The following is a 21,365-nucleotide window of genomic DNA, read 5'->3' on the forward strand; positions in this document are numbered from 1 at the left end:
TCATGAGCTGGTCGAACTCAACCTAGCAATGTCCCCTGCGCTCAAGCGGGTAAGGTCACACCCCCTCCCAACCGACCACGTCACAGTGAGAGATGCGGCCTCCTGATATTCGGCACTCGGGCGCTCATGTATCCATTCGGTCTCGACGTTGGGGCGTCCTCTGGTACCAGAGGGTTTAAGAATTTTCACCAAGGACCATTTATGGCAACCCGATACTAAAATAAATTTTCGGTGTCCCATCTGGTCATCCATGATATGTCTGTGGAGGCTACAACCCTGATGTCGCTAGGGCATACAGTAATCATAATGCGAGATGCATGAGTCATACAATCCAGTCATGCATCAATCCTGCGCATACCGCGCGCTCATGTGAGATAACCTCCGCTTATCAGGGAGTCTCATAACAACATGCTCAATGATATATGCAATGACCAACCACATCTCATAACAAACATGTAGATGATGCGTATGGACATGTATCATGATGTTATGTTGTCATATACTTATAATCGGTATCAACAACCGGCATCGATAATCGACCTTGACAATGTGGACATTTAACCAACATTGCCCCCAAGGAATGACCTACATAGAGCCAAACATATAATGGGCCCACGGCCTCACACAAAGGCCTGATATACAACACAATGGGCCTTACTCAAGGGCCACATATACACAATAGGCGGGCCCTGCTTATAGGCCTCAAATACATGACATATGGGCCCTACACATGGGTCTCAAATACATTAAATGGGTCATGCATTATAGGCCTAATACATATCACAATAGGCCTTGCCCATAGGCCACGAATACATCACAATGGGCCTTGCCCATGGGCCATGAATATGTCACAATGGGCCTTGCCCATGGGCCATGAATACATCACAATAAGCCTCAAATACGGGCCGCATATACATCACATTGGGCCTCAAACACGGCCGCATATATATCACACAGGCCGAATACACATCACAATGGGCCTCAATTACGGGTCGCATATACATCATGTAGGTCTCGACAATCGGCCTCGACAATTGAAATCGGCCTTGACAATCGAAATCGGCCTCGATAATTGAAATCGACACTCGAAATCGACCTCAATACTTGGCCTCGATAATCGGAGTCGACCTATACAATCGGCCTTGACAAATCGGAATCAGCCTCGATACATGGCCTCGACAATCGGAATTGGCAAATCGGTTACGCCAATCAGAATCCGCAATCGGTCACAACAATCAGAATCGATCGATAATCAGAATCGGCAAATCGGTCACGTCAATCAGAGTCAGCAATCGGTCACGACAATCGGAATCGATCGATAATCAGAATTAGCCTCGACAAATCGGAATCAGCCTCGATACTTGGCTTCGATAATCGAAATCGATAATTTGGTCACGTTAATCGGAATCGACAATCGGCCATGACAATCAGAATCGGCAAATTGGTCATGTTAATCGATCATGACAATCGGAATCAATCAATAATCAAAATCGACAAATCGGTCAAGTCAATCGGAATTGGCAATCGGTCATGACAATCGGAATCAATCAATAATCAGAATCGACAAATCGGTCACGTTGATCGGAATAAGCCTCGACTAATGGAATCGGCCTCGTCAATTGGACTCGGCCTCGACAATCGGAATCGGAATGGGCCTAACGAGGCTTAAGGGAAGGTCACAATGTGGACATCCAACCATCTTTGCCCATCAATATGGACATTCAACTAACATTGCTCCCAAGGCATGGCCTGCCATAAATGTCATTACATAACCCATGATGGAATCACATAATGCAATAGACCTTGCATACATCCCATTAGCCCTCGACCCATGGGCCTCAAATATATCAAATGGGCCTCAACAATGGGCCTTATACATATCAAGGTGGGCCTCAACAACGGGCCTCATACACATCAAGGTGGGCCTCAACAACGAGCCTTGAATACACCACAATGAGCCTTAACAACGGGCCTTGAATACGTCACAATGGGCCTCAACCCATGGGCCCTAATACATCACAATGGGCTTTAACCCATGGGCTCCAAATACATCACAATGGACCTCAACCCATGGGCTCCAAATACATCACCATGGGCCTCAACAACGGGCCACAAATACACCAAGATGGGCCTAATCACATGGGCCTTTTGTATATCAGATGCGCCACACCAATTGGCTCACCAATTAAATGGATGGTTTGGATATAACACAAACATTAAGGGTGGGCCTACTGAACTATGGATCGGACTCATTCTTTAGCTCATGTCATAAAATGAGCTTTCAAAATGGCTGGACAGTTTAGATGGAGCACATGCATCATGGTGGGTCCCACCGTCCATGTGTGGACGGTGTGGATAAAACACATAAATCATGGTGGTTTCCACCGTCCCAAGCTGTGGACGGTGGTGAATGAAACACATACCTCATAGAGGCTACAGGACTTGGTGACGTCAATTCACCAGCCATATATGGCTGGTGTGAGATGCACCAGCCAATCTACTTCAAGGTGGGTCCCACGTGGGGCCCACCATAATGTAAATTTTCCATACAATCTGCTGCTAAGGTCACGCAGACCTGGAGGCAGAGGAAAAACAAATTTCGTAATGATTCAAAACTTCTGTGAACCCAAAATGGGTTTAAAGGGCAGACGGTTCACCCCACTGTTTCCGATGACGTGGGCCACCTGAGCTTTGGATGAGGTCGATCTTTGGAGGGGGCCCACTGCTGGAAGTGGCCCACCTAATGAACGGGTTAGATGACAACCAAACATCATGGTGGGGCCCACGGCTGGGACCGTGGGTCCCTGCATGTTCACGGTGATGCTAGTAGCGTCCTGCTGCACAGTAGCAACAGGCGCTGCACCTAAATTTGTTTTTATATATATTTTTTTGAAATCTCATTTTTTCGAGGTTTTTCGCACATGGGGCCCACATCGGAAGAATCCACCCTGCCCACTGGTTTTTACAGCCCATAAAAAATCCATCAAGCCCAATATTAGGCATCTTTCGGCGTGTAGAAAAATTAAAGTGACTTTAAACGGTGAAAATCACTGTTTTCAAAAGCATGGCCCACCAGAAGATTGGATCAGCTTCATCTTTCGGCTCAACGCCTAAAATGAGTTGGTAAATAAGATGGACGGCGTGGATTGAACTCATACATCAAGGTGGGGCCTGCATGAGCGATCCACCCCAAAACCCAAAGAAAATCCCTTTTTTTTTGTTAAGCTAACGTCCAGCCTAGACGTTGGACGGTTTTGGGCAAACGGCTTTACAAGGTGGGCCTTGCTTAGGTGGGCCACAAAATGATGGATGGTGTGGACACAACACATATGTAAAGTGGGCCCCACCCACAGATGGCTTGGACCAAATACATGCTTCATGGTGGGGTCCATCCAGGTGGGCCACACGGCCACATTACCATACAAGAAGAAATGAAAGAGAGAGAGAGAGAGAGAGAGAGAGAGTGAGAGAGTGAGACACGTGTGATGGAGGGCTCCGCCACTATGAGCCCTCCCTTGCATTCAATCATACATCAAGTGGGTCCCAATACATATGAGCCCACCAAATCAAAAGATCAACAGTGGAGATCCCTTCTCCACCTAAAATGGACGGTCTAGATGACCTCTTCTTATGCAAGGAAAATAAACATCATGATGGGGTCCATGGAGAATGGCCCCATCATGGAATGATCATAAGCATCAAGGTGGGCCATCGGCCACACCTAGGGTCCAAAGTGAGATCCATACCATCAATCGGTAGGCCTCACTTGGCCCATCATCAAAACATGAAAAATCTATCCTAACAAGCACTCACCTTTGATCTTCTCTTCATTCTTCCGCCTATAATCACTAGAGCTCCAAGGAAACGATTTCGACGGTTAAGATTGACTTTGAATGGTGGAGATGAGAGGTAGAAAGGTGGGCCACACTATCTCTCTCATGGGGAGCTTGGACGTGGTTGCTTGGGATGAAAAATGAGAGAGAGAGAGAGAGAGAATGAAAGAGAGAAAAATGATGGGAGAGGAATGATGGGAGAGAAGGATGGTGGAGTGATATAAGAGGTAAGGTGCTTGTTGACTTAATTGTACTTGTGTAAGAGAGAGGTAAGCTGGGGTATGAGTTGCTTGTACTTGACTTGATTGATGGACTGATGTGACATTTAATGTGATTGATGAGACTTTCTCTTGAGATTTGCAACGCACGGTGTTTTTCTTAAACTGAACGCGAGCTTACATCTCCTGGCCCGGGTATCGCCTTGGCGCGTAATACATGGCGTCAGAACCGTGGCAACGGTGCGGTCGCAATGGTACAAGTTTCAAGTCGAGCGGACTCTGATATACAAGACACGACTCAGGATCGCACGCAAATACCGGTAACAGATCGCGAGTCGTCGAAATTCAACCGAGAGGGCCGCGGAAGCCTAGGGAACGGTACGGTTTAGGATATGGCCTTACAGGCTTCCTCACCTCTAGGTATTCTCACAAATCCTTATATTTTTCTTCTACATTCCTTTCTTTGTTTTCTTTTCCCCAATGGTCGGATTTCCTTTTCCCTACCTCTTCTACAGTGCACCGGTTCGAACCATACCTAATTCGATCCGACTTGGTTTCCCTAACCGAGTCGGACTCGATTCGGATCAAGCCAACAGTGCATCAGATCAGATCGAGTCAGATAACCCAGACTTGGTCCCGAATCGGATCGAGTTCAAGTCAGTCCATAGAAATTTTGGTCTGAGTTGAGTTTGACCCAATTCGGTCCGACTTGACTCGATGCCCAGCTCTACTTTAAAGTATGTTACAAATTCATCTTGCATGGTGGATGTAATAGTAATTGACTGTTTTATGTTCATTCATGAAATTGTTCCATCAACTAATAAGAATACATATCTAAAGGTCAACTTACTACTCTATTGACTTTGGAAAAAGACCAAATTTAAATATGTGATCATCATCAATGAATTAGTCATTTTATATATGAGTTTGTAATCTTTTGTTCTTTGCCGGTATCACATCACTTTCTTTGTAGTTTTTCGATTCGATTATTCACGTAGATATCACTTTCGTATCTTCCAAGCATATTAATTATAAAGCTAATATTGAGAGTTGTACATTGTTGGATATATCATGTATCTCGAACTACCAACTATAGAAGTATGTGGAATCGTTTACATTTCTTTACGTCTTTGTTATTTATAGGACATATTAAAAGGTTAAATTTATCACTTATCACCTTTCGTATTTGGCATGTTGGTAAATGAGCAATTTTATGCATCACATTCATTTAAAACTCTTTCCATGTAGTTTTTTTTTTTTTTTTTTATAAATAATTTTAAAAGATAACTCAATCATGCTTGAAGATCATTAATTGATGACTCATGTAAGCCTCCTTTTTATAGCCTTTCAAAAAATACAACCTTTTGAAACAAAAAAGTGAATGGTTGCAATCCTTCAAACTAACGTGAAAACACAAATCCAAACACACATGCACCTGTGGCCATGAACACAGCTCTAAATAATTGAAAATTTTGAAACACCAATTATTTTAAAACTAATTTAAAATGCAACAATCACATCCTTCTGTTTGGCTCTCCACTTTTTCTCTTCCTCTAAAAGCGTCTTTCTTCATTTCTCTCCCTTTTCCCCTTTTTATGTGCATTGCAAATGGCATTTTCCCTAATTTAATTTAACAGGACCAACCCAACCCAATTTTAACTGTGTCCAAAATGGTGGACCTAACCTGAACCAACTGACCCGGTTAAAAACTGGATCCAAAAATGGCAGACCAAACCCAGCTCAACAAGGTTCAAAAAATTAGACCTGACCCATTAAAATCGGATTGGGTCCATGGGGTGCCCACTGACAGCCATACAATGTAGGCCCTGCCGTTTTTGTCATCGACCATAAATATACATTATATTAGTTCATCTTTTATCATCATTCAAGACAACCTTTGTTGAGAAATGCATGAGCATAAGTTGACTTCGCAGATCATTTTATAGAAGAGCCTCATGAATTTCCTACTCACGCTAGACATGCCAAGCACGTGTGATGATCGGGACCACTGGCTGGTGAGACATTGGAATTGGATAGGCCATATACCAAAACGAAAGGGGATCAGACAACGGCATCCATCTGATTGGTAGCCTGCAAAAGGAACAGCCCACTAAAACGATTCACAATCACCCAACATCAACAGCAAGATGATTGAAGCAGTCCAATCACAGCAAATTTTGGCTTGTAGATCATTCATGAGGTGGCCCACCAGATGAAGAGTCCCATCTCTCCACTTGTTTGCTAGGTCTGTGATGCTAGCGCATGCTGATGTAACTTAATAATAGCCATTCTTTCTCATTTACTACCCTGTATAATACATGTGATTTAGAGCTTGTAGTGGCATTTTGCATTTTGAATTTTGTGGCGAATTTTAGTTAGGGGTTTTGGTATACCAATAAGAGTTTCGATCAAATTGAGGAGCCCTGCTTCACATCCACCACGAGGGCCTGTTCCTACCGTTGGATGACATTCGTGTCAGAGATCTTAAAAAAACAAACGAGGATGGGAAACTCTCAAGAGATTGGCATCCGTGTTCTGCACAGCATTAAAAAAATACAATGCATTTCCACAAAAATCTAATTGCTTTAGACTGTTTGGTAGCACTTCTTGAAATTTCAGGACATTTGATGCAGCCAAACACATCCTTAAATAAATTTTCTGAATGCAGGAAATTGCGAACACATTGCAGCAAAAGAAAAATCTTGGACCTTCTTGGGTAAACACACACAACATCAGCATTTTTATTAGATTGTGTGGACCCAACTACATGTATTGAATCAGGCCCCTGTAGCAGTTCATTTTCACATCAAGAGCGGGCCCCCTGTAGTTCTCTTTTAAAGGGTGACTTTTCATCAAATGGGCCATTTAGGAAGCACCCATATGGTTTAACAAATCACTCCCTAGTCTCCATCTTTACTTCAAACACAAACATCAATACATATATCATGTACATTGCATTTTAACACACTAGAGACCAGACTACCGTGGACGAGCAATTCAAAACACATGAGATGATCATAGCCGGGGTGTCCCGTATCCATAACGATATAGGTGTATTGGCCGATACGTATCGGTAACAGCCGTGGCCATTATGCGATACGGGGCCGTAACGGTCACCCCCCCAATTCTCTAGCTGTAACGGCCGTTACGCCCCATAACGGCCGTTACGAGGCGTAACATTAAAAAAAAAATAGCCTTTTTTTTTTCCTTTTTAAGGTCTATTTTTTCACTTTTTTTAAAACTTCTTTCTTCTAAACTCTTCTTAAATCATTGTATTACTATTTTCGACCACTCTTAGCTTGATATTACAAGTAAAAATAACTTAAATTAAGGATTTTCTTGATTCGAAACTTTGTGGACCATTTTTCATAAATTTCTCAAAAATAGGTATTTATATTTTTTATTCAATGTTTTGTTGTTTTAATGATAGAATGTGATTTGTTAATCATAATAGAAGATATTAATGTCCATTTTACAGATTGTTGTTATCATTTTATATTTTTTTATAACTTTTTTTTTATTTACGCACTATTTTCGGCTTTTTTTTTTTAATTCGAAAATTTATTTTTTATTGAATGTTTTGATATTTTAATAGTAGAATATGATGTGTTAATTATAGTAGAACACATTAATGTTCATTTTACAGATTGTTATTATCATTTTATATATTTTTTTTATGAATTATGAAAATTAATTGCAAACACCTACACATATAAGATATTTTCATATTACATTCATTTTAATATATCTATCATTAATAGTAGATAATTAGAAAATTAAATATATGAGTTTTGCAGTCAATTCTAGGTCGTCTGGTTCATAAATTCATCAGACAGTCCGATACAACTTCTCACCAATGAGTGAACCGTTACACCACCATAAACATGTTCCAATTTATAAATGAATGCATATTTGAAATGCTTAGAATATTCCGGATTTAATCCATATTTTTTCATATTTTTTTGGAAAAAAAAAAAATTTACACCGTCACGGGCCGTCAAGCCCCCATATCGCCGTTACATCCCCATATCCGTATCCATATCAGAGGACACCGTTACACCAACCGATACCGATACGGGATACCTTGATCATAGTCATCTGATTGGCGGTCTTCAAAGCAATAGCAGTAAGAAAGAAAAATAGGGTCCATGGCCCACGAAACAGTCAGATGACTTAATCACAGTACTTGGGGTCCTTACTCATGCCTGGTAGACTCACAAGAGTTTCAACAGGAGGTCATGGGTTCGAGTACCCATTGTGGTGAAAACCCACCGTTGTGTGAGCACACCGGTGTGGGTGGACAGTGAGTGCGTGTGGGGATTAAAAAAAAAAGAGCTAACAAAATGTTTGAAACTAAAAAAAGCTGCTCAAAGAAATCTGGAATGAATACCAACAAAACAGGTGACGTGTGAGGGACCCATGCCATGCCATGGCCTCACCCGAGCCTAGTACAATGGTGTGTGAGGGACCCATGCCACGCCACCATTTGAGGAAAAGATTCCACAAAAAGGGTCTGTTTTCAACATATTCCAGTTCCGACTGCTCTACCCTATCCATCTCACTTGGTTTCCCTATTCTATTGATTTATAGGAAGAGAGGAAGGGAATAAGGAAAAATACACAAAAGACGCCCATCATTTTTTACATCTTTGGTAACATTACTAAAGGCTGTGTTTGGATGCACAATTGAAATGGATGGCAATAACCAATTCAACTGAGAGAATGAACAAATTGCTGTTACAATTCCTTGGAGTCCAACTAGAGCATAACATAGTTACAATTGGAATATGGGTGTTAATGAGCCTGGCCTGGATTTGGGCACAACCAGGAAATAGACAGGCTGGGCCTGTCATGCCAGGTATATTTAAAAAACTGATTTTACTACGGGGACAACCCCAATTTGGAGACTCATAGGCAATTGCAATTTTGTCACTTTGACCCTGTTAAAGTAATGTTATTGCAATTCAATTCATTAGTGCATCCAAACACACTCGAAGCTTTACTGTGACATGAGAGAAGCTCATTGGTGTAATTTTTACCTATTGCAATAAGATCAATTTTCCTTGCTCAACTTTCTCAACCATTTTCGGATAAATATTGTAATGACCAGAGCATGATTCTGAAGTGAATACGAGTAGTTCTCAGCTCCGGCTCATCCTTGCCATTCATGTAGGATCCATTATAACATGAGCTACAAAATCTATATGAAAAACAAAAAGGGGATGAAAAAACAAAATGCATATATTAAAGCGTTAAGAGTCGCACTGGAGATTCCAACTGCAAACCAACCTAACAAAATGTCATCCTCCATTATCAAATCAAGAAAAAGTAAAAAAGACAGGAGGACAGTGATAATTACTCAGCAAGTTCAAAAATCCATGAGCAAGAATGGAAGATGGTATGATCCCGTTACTAGGCAGTGAGCTCCATTATAGCACTGACGATATCCCCATTGTGGGTCTTGAGAGCTTTCACAGCCTTGCTTCTTGACACTCCGGCCTGTGTCACCACCAGATCAATGTCTCTAGGCTCTACTCCAGTATCATCAACATCCTCCTCTTCCTCATCGACCTGTGTGGCGGCAGAGGCATCTGGCTTCGCCATCATGCTGCTGATGTCTGGCATCCGGAACTGCTGGGCAGCTTGTGTCTGCAGCTGAGAGCTCAGATCCTCAATCTTTGCCTCCCCAAATATGACGTATGTCTCGGAGTTTGGGCTCTTGAAGACATCAGGTTTTGAGATCACAAACAGAATCTGCAGCATTTGGGTTTAACCATGAGCTGATTGTATGGGCAATGATTATGGAGGCACCAGTTCACTTACATTTTTTGTTCTCTTGATGGTAACCCTGGTGACACCGGTGACGGGTTTCATCCCCAGTTTCAACATTGCCTTGCGGCTCTTTTTCTCGCTCCTGCTCTGCTTTGAGCTCTCGTTTGCACCTGCACCTTGTTCACCTGTAGAGACGATAAAGATAACAAGATAGATATTTCTTCTTTTTGTGATAAATCACTCCATTGAAGGGTGCATATAACAAATTGAATTGCAATCATTAGTTTAGGGTGTGTTTGGTTGCACCAAACATCATGAAATTTAACGGCAATTTGCACCAAATTAGACTGGTTAATCATTGAATGCACCCTTGATAATAAAGTGGAACTAGAAAATTCTGATATCCTTCTTAAGCATTCATATTGACATCATATGCTCCATTTTGGAATTACAACATGGTGTCCCTGTGGCCCACCCCTTTTTGAAGGGAGACTATTCCCTGTAGATGCACACAATCACCCGCAACCACTTTGGGTTGGACATGAAAACAACATAAATGCAATTTGACACTTAATGGATTATGAATACTTGGGAACATCATCATCTTGTCATTTTATCTTTGATTAAACTGAATGTTTACACCAAGAAGGAAGAAAAGAGAGTAGAAACCATGGCAGGGGTGCAGATTGCCCAATGCATCAAGAAGGGGAATTAACCCCATTTATCTATAGTCAGGAAAAACATCTAGCTTCCTGAAGTGAATGATTGAAGTTATTAGACATGGTATGTACAAGATTCTGAATTTCATGATAGTGCATGCAGGCTGCTGTTGATGCTGATTTCTCATCATCATCCAATCACCAGCAATCATCAAAGCACCCTCCGCAATTAGGTTACCATCCAAAGAACTGTCAAACAATTTCAACCTCAGGCACACCTCATTAGGCTCTTCCACTCCTAGTGTCTTAGAGAGGCAAGATCCAATACCAGTCTGTTACTGGGCAGCAAGTCACCAATTGAACCATCAAAGTTCAATTTCTGCACCACTTGGTGGTGCACCAGATAGAAGAAGCACCCAGGGGTCATTTTGGGTTGCAGGTATTTGAATGATCAATTACCAGCCACTGTAATACCTGGGTATTGCTGGTGCTGGCAATTATGATTGTTTTGGTTTCATAACTCTTTCAGAGGACATTGTGATTCCTAGAAACTGCAATGTTTACGTTTGGTTGGCTTATAAAGTATAAATTGCAAGTGTTGTTAGTTTTTTTTTCTTCGTTTTCAAGAAATGTCCAAATTGAAAAACAAGCATGGCATACCATTTCATGCAATCAAACCAAATTCTAACTACAATTGTAAATTCTGTGATTGAGATAATAGGAGGACTGGATGTTGCCCACATGACCAAAATTCGGACAAGGGAAGCAGGAATAAATATATGAATTGTGGATGTTATGAATCAATGTCTTTCAGATGGATGGCTAGGAATCGACTAAATACCATACCATGCGTGATGAGTTGGACGGTTCTGATAGGGTGGGACACACCTGTTTCCTGGTATTAATTTATCCCTCATATATCTTATGTACCCCACATCTAACAGGGACCATTCTACGATTTCTATAATTTTCCATGTTCCTAACATCTAACCTTTTGATTAGTGACCTAAAAAATGATGTTCAAGAGAACAGGTACAACAAAAAGTCATACCAAACAGAAAAACCCCGAAATGGTTGGATAGATTTTTATTCCATCCAAACTGGTCCCTGTCAAATCAACAGTCTGGATCACCTGAGTATAGACCAACTTGCGCAAACTCAAGGCCCTAGATAGTGACCATGCTATCCTTAGGGCTGTCAACAGGCCAGGCCTGGGGTACATCTCAGCCAGGATTTTGAACTGTTTCAGGCCAGGCCTATTCAAAAATCTAATTTTCAGGCCCGAGCCCAGCCCATTGACACCCCTAACTATCCTTGAGCAGAGGATCTAGCTATAGCCTTTTGCCATAGGGGAGTTAATTAATACTTCTGACTGCATATGACACTTGATACACAGGCACTTAGAAATGGCATACACTGCATATATTAACTCAATTTAAACCGATTTGAATCATTGAACTGACTGTACTTTAGTTATAGTTCAAAAATAAGATTTGCTGAACGATTCTAACCTCTGAATTGTGGACACCAGTTTTGTTGAAATAAGACCAATGGATATTTTCATTTTTAACCATCCAATAAACCTCCACCAACCTAATAGTCAAATAATCAAATAAGTGTAATTTTTGGTTAATGATACATCTAAACATAATTTGAACAGTTTAACTTGAATTAATTGTATGCCATGTCGACATATTTTAAGTAATTTCCAAGTGCATGTGCATCATCCATCACACTCTGCCAAACTATCAAAGATTTTCTCTTTGCAGTGTGGGGGCCAGAGGCAGTTCTGCCATGCCCTTGTAGAAAAAGTTATTCTACATGTAATTTGCATGGGGTCAATATGTGTGCATATGAAATCCAACCTGTCATGCAGTATTGCCCCATCATGAAAGTTGGATGGCCCAAAAAGTAGGCCGATCCAACAACTAGAGCCATACACAAGTCGAGCATGGCACAGCTCGGCTTGGCTTAGCCAATAGCCAACACTAGCTCGAACTCGGCTCGGCCCTCGAGCTTGACTGGCCAGCTTGGCATGGTTCAGTCAGCAGCTCGAGCCAAGTTTGAGCCTGTGCAACATTTTTTTAAACACATAAATTGCATCCTCAATCTCCCACACTTCGAATGCAAATCAGTAAAAGCGTTTTGCAGGCATTTCATCAAACGCTCGGTGAGCAGTGTCAAGATCGACTTAGATTGACTCGTATAATTTTATTTTATTTTTTTTGTGGATTTGTTTATTCAATCTTCCCTCAAATACCCATTTCAAGAATACCATGATATGAGGGCAGTCCAACAAACAACACTTCGTTTAGGCATTTCATTAAACACTCAACAAGCAGCATCAAGATCAAAATGACCAATTCGATTCGAGCTCGAGCAAGCTCAAACTCGAGTTGAACTTTTTTCAATCTCCAGAAACCAACTTGACTCGGTCCAAATCCAGTTTCGAACCGAGGCAAATCGAGCTTTTTCGAGTCGAGTCGAGAGAGTTGACCGAGCTAACTTGATTGGTGTACAGCTCTACCAACCACCATATCAGCCACCATGTGAATATGGAGGTCTTTGGATGGTTTTTCATTGTTGTCTATGGTATGGCCCAATTAATGATTTAATATGACATATTTGTAAGACATCCCATCATCATGGAGTGGCCAACTTAATGTACAGGTTGGATGGCCTTTAGACAACGATGTGGGTCACATGCAAGAAAAAAGTGAACCACCATCCAAAATCCTCCAAATGCACATGTGGCCCATATGATGGTTGGATCGTCCTGATTTTCGGGGCACCCAACTTTCATGATTGGTCTAGTGTAATGCATGGGTTGGATGCCTTATGCAAACCCAGGTGGGCTCCACACCAAGCACTTGTAAGAATAAGCTTATTCTACAACTGATGTGTACAAAAATCGGCCTTGCCGCAGGAGAAAAATAGGGCGCGGGAGAAAACATCCCCATAGGGATGGGGGATAAGCAGATGGCAGGGTGAAATTCCACCATATTTATGGAAGAAATTGCCACTTAATGAGGTGTTAAGATGACCAATTGGGATTCAAGTAGCCAGTTGTTACAATTTCCCACATCCTCCAAACATAGGATTGGTCAAGATGGTAGAGGTTCCAATTGCCAGATATCCAAATAACCTCAATCCAAACAAACCTAGGCTCTATTCCCACACCCATCAATCATTCAATAGGGAGGGTAGGGGGGACCTATCTTCCAATTCAACAAAGTCACGACTCAAGAAAGCTTGCACTCCAAAACTCTCTTCAACAAAAAGACCAATGGATAATAGTGGGGGAGGTGGGGAATGGTGAGACTTCATTAGTAAATATTCACTGTTTCTTTCATTCCATATGCTCCATATCATAACAAAAGGAGCTACTCTCCAAAGAATTCAACCTTTCCTGGAAGGACCTAAAATAAGAAAAAAGAACTGAACAGGTTGCTCCCTACATGTCTCCTAAATCTTATAGAACTCTAACATTCATAATCAATGTTCCAAGTATCGGTATCACTACAGTTTCACTGGTCGGGAATACAGAAAAAATATCGTCATCACCGATAATACCGCCGATTCCCGGAAATGTGGGAAAAGATTGGTGATAACGGACAACCATTCAATGCACCAAAAGCTCCAGAGCTGATGAGGAATGACCGTTTTATCCTCATATGCAAGCTTTCCTAGGCAAACCCAAGCTAGACCTCCCCATGGCAACCCCCGCATCGCACGGTCCCACAGTGGGCCCTACCTCGTGGCCATTCTACATCTCACAGACCGCACCTCATGGGACACCCCACCCCAGTGTGTTAACAAGATGCTCTCGCATCATCCACCCACACCGGTGAGGAGGCTCGATCCCTGGCTCCAGCTCTGATACCATTTTGATAGCGGACAATCGATCAACACACCAAAAGCTCCAAAGCTGATGAAAAATGACCAGTTTATCCCTATAGGCTCTCCCAAGCAAACCCAGGTGAGACCTCCCTGTGGGCAACCTCTGCATAGCACGGGTCCTCGAATCACATGCTCCCACAATGGGCCTTAGCCCGTGGCCATTCTACACCTCACAGACCCTACCTCGTGGGTCACCCCACCCTAGTGTAGAGGCACGGAACATCCTTGGATGTCGGCACCAAGATGCTCCCGCATCAATTGGGGAAACATAGGGAAAATGGTGGAATTTCTCAATGAAACTTTAGGAGATGCTAAAATACACATTTGCGTATTTTAGAATCAAATAATAGTCAAAAAAAAAAAAAAGAAGAAATCCATATTTAGGAATCAAATAATAAGTTTCCTTTTAGTGGGGCCTAAAAGCATGTATCGTTTGTTTTTTTTTTTTTTTAATTTACAGATAACGAGAAATTTTATAAAAAGAGAAGAGACTACAAACACAAGGGGAGAAAAAAAAAACATGTATCGTTTACACAAGTAAACATTGGGGAAATTTGTGGATCCATCCATCCACGCATGCACATACATACAAAAACACATGCATGATCTATCCATGCATGCATGCATGCACACACACAAAAACATCCATCCAACCATTCAACCATCCATGCATACGTATGTACACATATAAACATGCATTTCATCATAAAACCATGCATGCATAAAAATATTGTAATAATTTTTTTTAATAAACAGATTTTCAGCAATATCAATACATGAGACACCTGGGATTTACACAGTTGAGAATATTGGTGATACATTGTCGATACTTAGCGATATATCGTTGAATATCTAGAATTTCTGATACTACAAATGTTATCGGTATCGCCGAGCTGGAGATATAGATAATATCAAGAATATTTCGATAACATCGAGGATACTCCAAACAATGCTCATAACAGATTTTGGAGGTGGACTGTTAAGCTCCAGAACCTCTTCCCTTGTCAGTCCCATACACAACCATCCCCAATCCATATTTGGCCACATTGCTTCACTCCAAAGGGCTTCAGCAAGAATAGATACAACAAAGCAACCCTATGAGCCTTTGCAGCAAAATAGAGAACAAGAAGTTTGAGTAATCTGCTGCGAGTCACCTCTTATCAGTGAGAGGAGGATTCAATTGCAAATCATGACATCCTTGTTCAATTGCAGAAGTTGAAAAGAACAAACGCATGAGCAACCCCAACAAGATTATGCATTTTCTTTTTATGGAAAGATAACCAACAAGCACATGTATCAGTAATTCAAAAGGGCAACAGAAGCATTTTTCATGTTTAGTTCATGCTGCTGGAGAAGATGATTGTACAGAAAATTATAAATTTTGGCACAAGACAATAGAAAAGAAACGATTTTGATAAATTAAGTAGAGAAAACTGGTATCTGATTATCTGATATTCCCTAATAATTTACCATTCTCTTTCCACAGAGAATATAGTTATTAGATGGCCTGTTGTATACAACTCTTAAGTCTAAAGTATTCAAATCTAGGAAGTCTAAAAACTGGACAATCATATGCTTTCTTACGAGCATGTAAATTGGATGGATGATGAAGACATAATGATCAGAAAGTAAGGCAGGATTGAGATAAAGGGAGATGATAAGGTCCCTATGTCCAACACAAGGACATATGTCTCCAAGTTAGAGTAACACCATTGAACTAACATCACTTGTACAGCATTGACAACAATAATGAAATGGGTGCCTATACTATATTACCACCCCAGACGACTTCAGTGACCACAACACCAGCCCCACGGCAGCTAATAGCATAAATATAATAATACTAGAACTCTAGATTTTTAAAGTTTTGGATATGCGCAAAATCCAAGATTCATCTTTTCATGCAGAGCATTAAGAGCCATTTTTTCTTCTTGACGTGTCATCATGATATGCTTACAATTTGCATTTGTGATGTAGTTAACTACGAAAAAAATGGCTGTAGCTGTAGTTGTTTTTTTGTTTTTCCAATCATTGCATTCTTGGTGATTGGACATGGTCAAAGAGGAGAGGAACTAGAACAAGGAAACAGTGTCTTAAACATGTGTGAATGGGAATCAACAAATGGGTGTGAAACATAGCCGAAGATATCTTTTTGGAGATGGTCTTCATTAACAGGAAATGCATTCAATGTTTCCATTTTTACAAACTGAATGTAATGCATTTTTTACATGGTTGGGAAATGATATTGATTTTATTGTGAAAAGTTGCATAACTAGTATCAATGCATCTTGCAGAACTGAATAACAATATAATTTCATGGAAAAACCGTTTGCACCATTACCTATTCTGTTCCCTTTTTTTTGGCCGCATAAATGCACGACAAGGTTATTTCCATTGCCTTTTATTTTTGCTACATGCATATAAGGGCAATCTGTGTCTATCAAAACCTTAGAGGGCAATCGTTTTCCAATATTTCTTAAATGGAAGCTGTTCATCATTCATAACACAGCGTCCATGTACGCAAATCCAATCCGTCCAAATTGTATTCCTCGTGGTTGATAGATTATAGATCTGAATGTTGCACCGATCAACGATCTTAACCATGTAATGACAGATGTTGATTTTGGACCTTTGATCATTTCCCTTTAACCATCCATTTGGGTGTACACCAACCGGATAATTAGGACAATGTGTGATTCTTGAGACACGTACCATAAAAACGAGTCCATAATTTGGTAATGGTCTGGGTTTCCACATGTATGGCTCACCATCGTTTAACACGGTGAAAGATGCATATGATACTATGAAGCTGGATCCTCTACAAAACATTTGTAGTGAAACCTGAAACCTTTTTTCTACAACTCTTATTCACCTGCAAGTAAAGGTTATCAGCATACCTAAACTTTTTCACCTATGTGCAAATGTTAATAAACTGTGTGGGGCCCGCCAAGTTGTTTGTATGCCATCCAACCCTTCCATCAAGTGAGTCCCACCATGATGATAGGATGCCCCAAAATTCAAGTGTATACAATCATTAGGAGGCCACACCACAGAAAACAATGCACATCCACCCAAAATCTTCCAAATTCATGTGGTGGCCCACATGATGGTTGGATGAGTTTTATTTCTGGGGCATCCCTCTCTGTTGGTGAGGAGACCCTTCCGAACGTGTTGGATTCTGTCCACAAACCAAAGTGGGCCCCGCAAGCAGGGTTGTAGAATGAGCTTTTCCTACAAACGTTGTAGAGGATCCATGATGAAACCATAGAGAGAGAAGAAGAAGAGTACCGTCGTCATCGTCCTCATCGTCGTCATCATCGTCGTCGTCGTCGTCCTTAGCATCTTCGACGATGGGCTCGTCATCGTTCTGAAATACAGACCGTAAATAGAGCTCTGTTAAGTCAGAGGCGTGTATAGATACGTAGCCGTACCGTATATAGAGACGTAGATGGAGGAGAAATACCTTGAGATTCCGTTTTTCTTCTTCGAGGATGGCTCGAAGCTCCTCTTCTTCCACCACTGGCCCTGGCATTTTTCTTCCGCTGCAGTTGCTGCCGCTGCTTTCTGAAATGATAGGATAGGAAGAGAGGCTCCGAGGGTTTTATTCGAGGTTGTTACCGGTTCGTCGCAATGGGTTCGCGGCTGGGATTTATGGTAGGGTCACCGATTGGATGATCTTAGCCGTCTGATTTTTTTTCCTCAGGAAATCAAGCGTTAAAAAGAGCCTTTGAGTGTGAAATGACTAAAATGCCCTGGACCTTTATTTTTGGGGCGTTCGGCTAGTGTTTGTCAAAGCTCTATGGGCCATCATGATGTATGTGTTTTATCCACCCGGTCCATCCATTTTTTTCAGCTCAGTTTAGAACATGAGCTAAAAACTGAGGCAGATCCAAAGTTCAAGTGAACTACATCACTTGAAACAATAGAGAGCGAATGAATACCGCAAAAAACTTGTTGGGACACAGAAGTTTTGAGTTAGGAGCTAATATTTGTGTATTCCCTTCATCAAGTCCACTTGTCTTTACGAATAGGTTGGATGGCAAATAAACACCACTCTGGCCATGCGGAAGGTTTCAAAGGTGGATGTTATTACCCACCGGTTTCTAAAGGTGTGGTTCGCTTGAACTTTGGATATTCTTTAATTTTAGGAGCATGCCTTGAAATGGGTGAATGACATGGATAAAACACATATATCATGGCTAGTGTTGGGGTAGACGGCTGGATAAAGCAAATACAATGTGGTGGGGCCCACAAAGCTTTGGCACCAACTAGTTAGTTGGTGTGGGGTCACCAATCAAATTACATCCATTTTTTAAGTGGGGTCCAGCCCCGTGGGTAGAGCTAGGCATAGAACCGAGTTGGATCGAGATAGAGTTGACCAGACTTGACCTAGTTTTGAAATAGACCCGATTCGGTATAGAGTCCAGCATGCCTAATTCGATTTTGAGTTCGAGCCTGGCTTGGACTCATTCAGACCGAGTCTGACTCAATCACAGAGAATGAGTCGTGTCGAGTCAGTACCGAGGCAAGTCGAGTTGAACTTTTTTTTAAAAAGAGTTTAGGGTTTAGAGTTTGGATATAGGGTTAAAGGTTTAGAATCGGCCCAGTCTAAGCCAACTTGGACGCACTACAGCCAGCTCAAACCAAATGCAAGCACACAATCCATTTTAATTTGTACATTCAACCTTATCTAATTCGAATTTCACAAAATTCCAAATTAGAATACCCTAGCATAATGTATTTCATAATAATATATGAAATTTATGAAACAGAAGTATTCCTGAATACATATTTACCTTTATTAGTTGATTTGAAGAATTGGGTGGTTGTCAAGAGTTAGCGCCGAGCGGGTGGGCCAGGTAGGTGCGGACGGCTTGCTTAGTCAAGATGAGCAATTGTGGCTGTCGGGTCAGGACCGTCGGGTGCGAGAAATGAGGAAGAGAATGGAGGAGAGAGAGACAGAAGCGGGGGCGATAGTGGTGGTGGGTGGTTGTCGAGCTCGGGCGAGGAGTGAGGGAGAGGGCCAGTAAGTTATATTAAATTTAGTTTTTTTTTTTTTTTAATATACTATCCAAACCCAAGTCAAGTTGGGTTTTGGATCGAGTCAAGTCAAGTTAGTATCAAGTCGGAATTCGAGTTGAGTCAAGTCGAGTCAAGTTACTAGGTGAGCTAGACTCGACTCAGCTTGGGTGAAGTCTACTCGATTTAGATCGACTCACCCACTCGATTCAAGTCGAGTTAAGTTTGAACAAGTCTACCGAGTCAACTCATCCCGTGTCCGGCTTCACCTGTGGTGCACATGGTGTGTGAATAACATCCCAGCATGCCAATGCGATGATCAAATAGGCCGCTCCATTAAAAAATAATAATAATAATAAAATGTATACCATCCAAAAACATTTGAATTCAAGCATTGCCCACTTAGGGGGTGTTTGGCGCGTGAAAATGGATAGGAATAAGTGGGAGTGGGTTTGTGAAACTCATGGATTTTAGGTTGTGGCTGTTTGGGACTGCCGAAAAAAGTGAGTTTGCAGTATTTCTTGGAAGCAGCGCCTGGGCGATGGAATTGGCAAATCCTTCCCTGAAGGCAAATCCTTCATTGGTTTGTGGGTTTCTTGGAAGCATCCCATGTCATCCAAACAGCAGAGTACAAGATCCATGGAATTACAAAACATATGGAATTGTAAGACAATTCCCTAATTAGGACGAGTGGATTCAGTGGGATTTCCCTGTAGTGGATGGGATTCGCCCGTCCACTCGGTCGTTAGATTGTTTGGCCTGGCGAGGAGATAAGGCGAATGGGATTCGCCCGATCTTCTGCTGGATTCAGCGATGGATTGTCATCTTGTCTCTCTCTCTATAATAACTGATATTGTTTGTGTGTTTTTTTTTTTTTTTAAATTTTAATTTTAATTTTTTTGTTTTCATATATTTTGGACTGATTTTCTGGGATCATCATTACCGCCATGACTTTTGTGATCATGACTATATCAGAATTTTCATTTATATCTTTCGTATATGTACTCACATGCTTGCATTATGCATGTTAAGCCGAAACGAACCACACACTTGATTTACTAAAGGAAGGGTACGTACAACGAACTTTTATATTCTTGTTCAAGATCAATAAGGGATGGTAGGATTTCTTATGTTTTTTCATAACATCAATTTGCCACCCTAATCCGTTATTGATATATATCTTCCCTAACCTCCGCATGTCATTGCAGATGGGTAAAGAGAAGTACTATGTTGTCCTCGTTGGACGTCATCCAGGAATATATGTCACATGGGACGATGCTCGAGTAGAAGTGGAGGGATTCAGTGGGGGCAGACATAGAGCCTTCAAGAATTAGGAGGCTGTGACATTTTGGAAAAATTATTTCGGAAAGGCTAGGGAACTGTCCAGACCTCTCACAGAGTCTCCATATCTTCAAGATGCTACTGTATCTGCTAGGGTGGATATCCGTTACGCTACCACCTCCTCCATCCGACAGACGACACAACCGAGCACGGTTGTGGTGGAGAGGGCAACGTCGACTGACAATCTTGGGCTATCGGACAGCGAGAGACTCGTGGTCATTTTGGTTGGCGTGTTAGTAGTTTTTTTCGTTGCTTATAATTTTAAAATTTTAGAAATTATTGGTGTTGTAATATTGAGGATTGCAGTTTATGAATTTTTTGGGTTCTGCTTATTTATGAATGTACTGTGTTACTTAGTACACTACCGTACTGAGTTAACTCTGTTTAGGCTGTTTACAAGATTTTTTTTATTTTCATGTTTATTTTCAAGATCGAAACCAGAAATTAGGCATACCGCTGGAATAATGATCTCCACGGAATAATGATCATGTGGACCATAACATAGTCCACTTCTTGGAATAATGATCTCCACCGCTGAAACCATTAATCAGGACTATTTTGATATTTATTTGTCATCCAACCGTTTGTATGATAAAAATACCTTGGATAAAGGAAAAAAAATAA

General features: G+C 41.3%; 1 protein-coding gene across 1 annotated transcript; it reads right to left on the reverse strand.

Moving 5' to 3' along the window:
• Positions 1-9,273: 9,273 nt before the first annotated feature.
• On the reverse strand, positions 9,274-18,010 carry LOC131232490 (nascent polypeptide-associated complex subunit alpha-like protein 2). The gene is made up of 4 exons (XM_058228756.1): positions 17,845-18,010; positions 17,670-17,748; positions 9,874-10,007; positions 9,274-9,804 (listed from the first exon to the last, which is right to left on the reverse strand). The coding sequence occupies exons 1-4, from the start codon at positions 17,911-17,913 to the stop codon at positions 9,463-9,465; spliced, it is 624 nt and encodes a 207-aa protein (XP_058084739.1). The 5' UTR covers positions 17,914-18,010; the 3' UTR covers positions 9,274-9,462.
• Positions 18,011-21,365: the final 3,355 nt, after the last annotated feature.

This window comes from Magnolia sinica, chromosome 18 (assembly GCF_029962835.1).
Source record: "Magnolia sinica isolate HGM2019 chromosome 18, MsV1, whole genome shotgun sequence".
Taxonomy (NCBI): domain Eukaryota; kingdom Viridiplantae; phylum Streptophyta; class Magnoliopsida; order Magnoliales; family Magnoliaceae; genus Magnolia; species Magnolia sinica.

What these genes read in the sequence shown, in the direction of transcription:
- LOC131232490 (XM_058228756.1), bottom strand. Translation starts at nt 17,913, where the DNA reads ATGCCAGGGCCAGTGGTGGAAGAAGAGGAGCTTCGAGCCATCCTCGAA. An exon ending in AAGAAAAACGGAATCTCAAG is followed by an intron (nt 17,749 to 17,844) that starts GTATTTCTCCTC and finishes TCTGTATTTCAG; the next exon opens with AACGATGACGAGCCCATCGT. An exon ending in CGATGAGGACGATGACGACG is followed by an intron (nt 10,008 to 17,669) that starts GTACTCTTCTTC and finishes TCGTCTCTACAG; the next exon opens with GTGAACAAGGTGCAGGTGCA.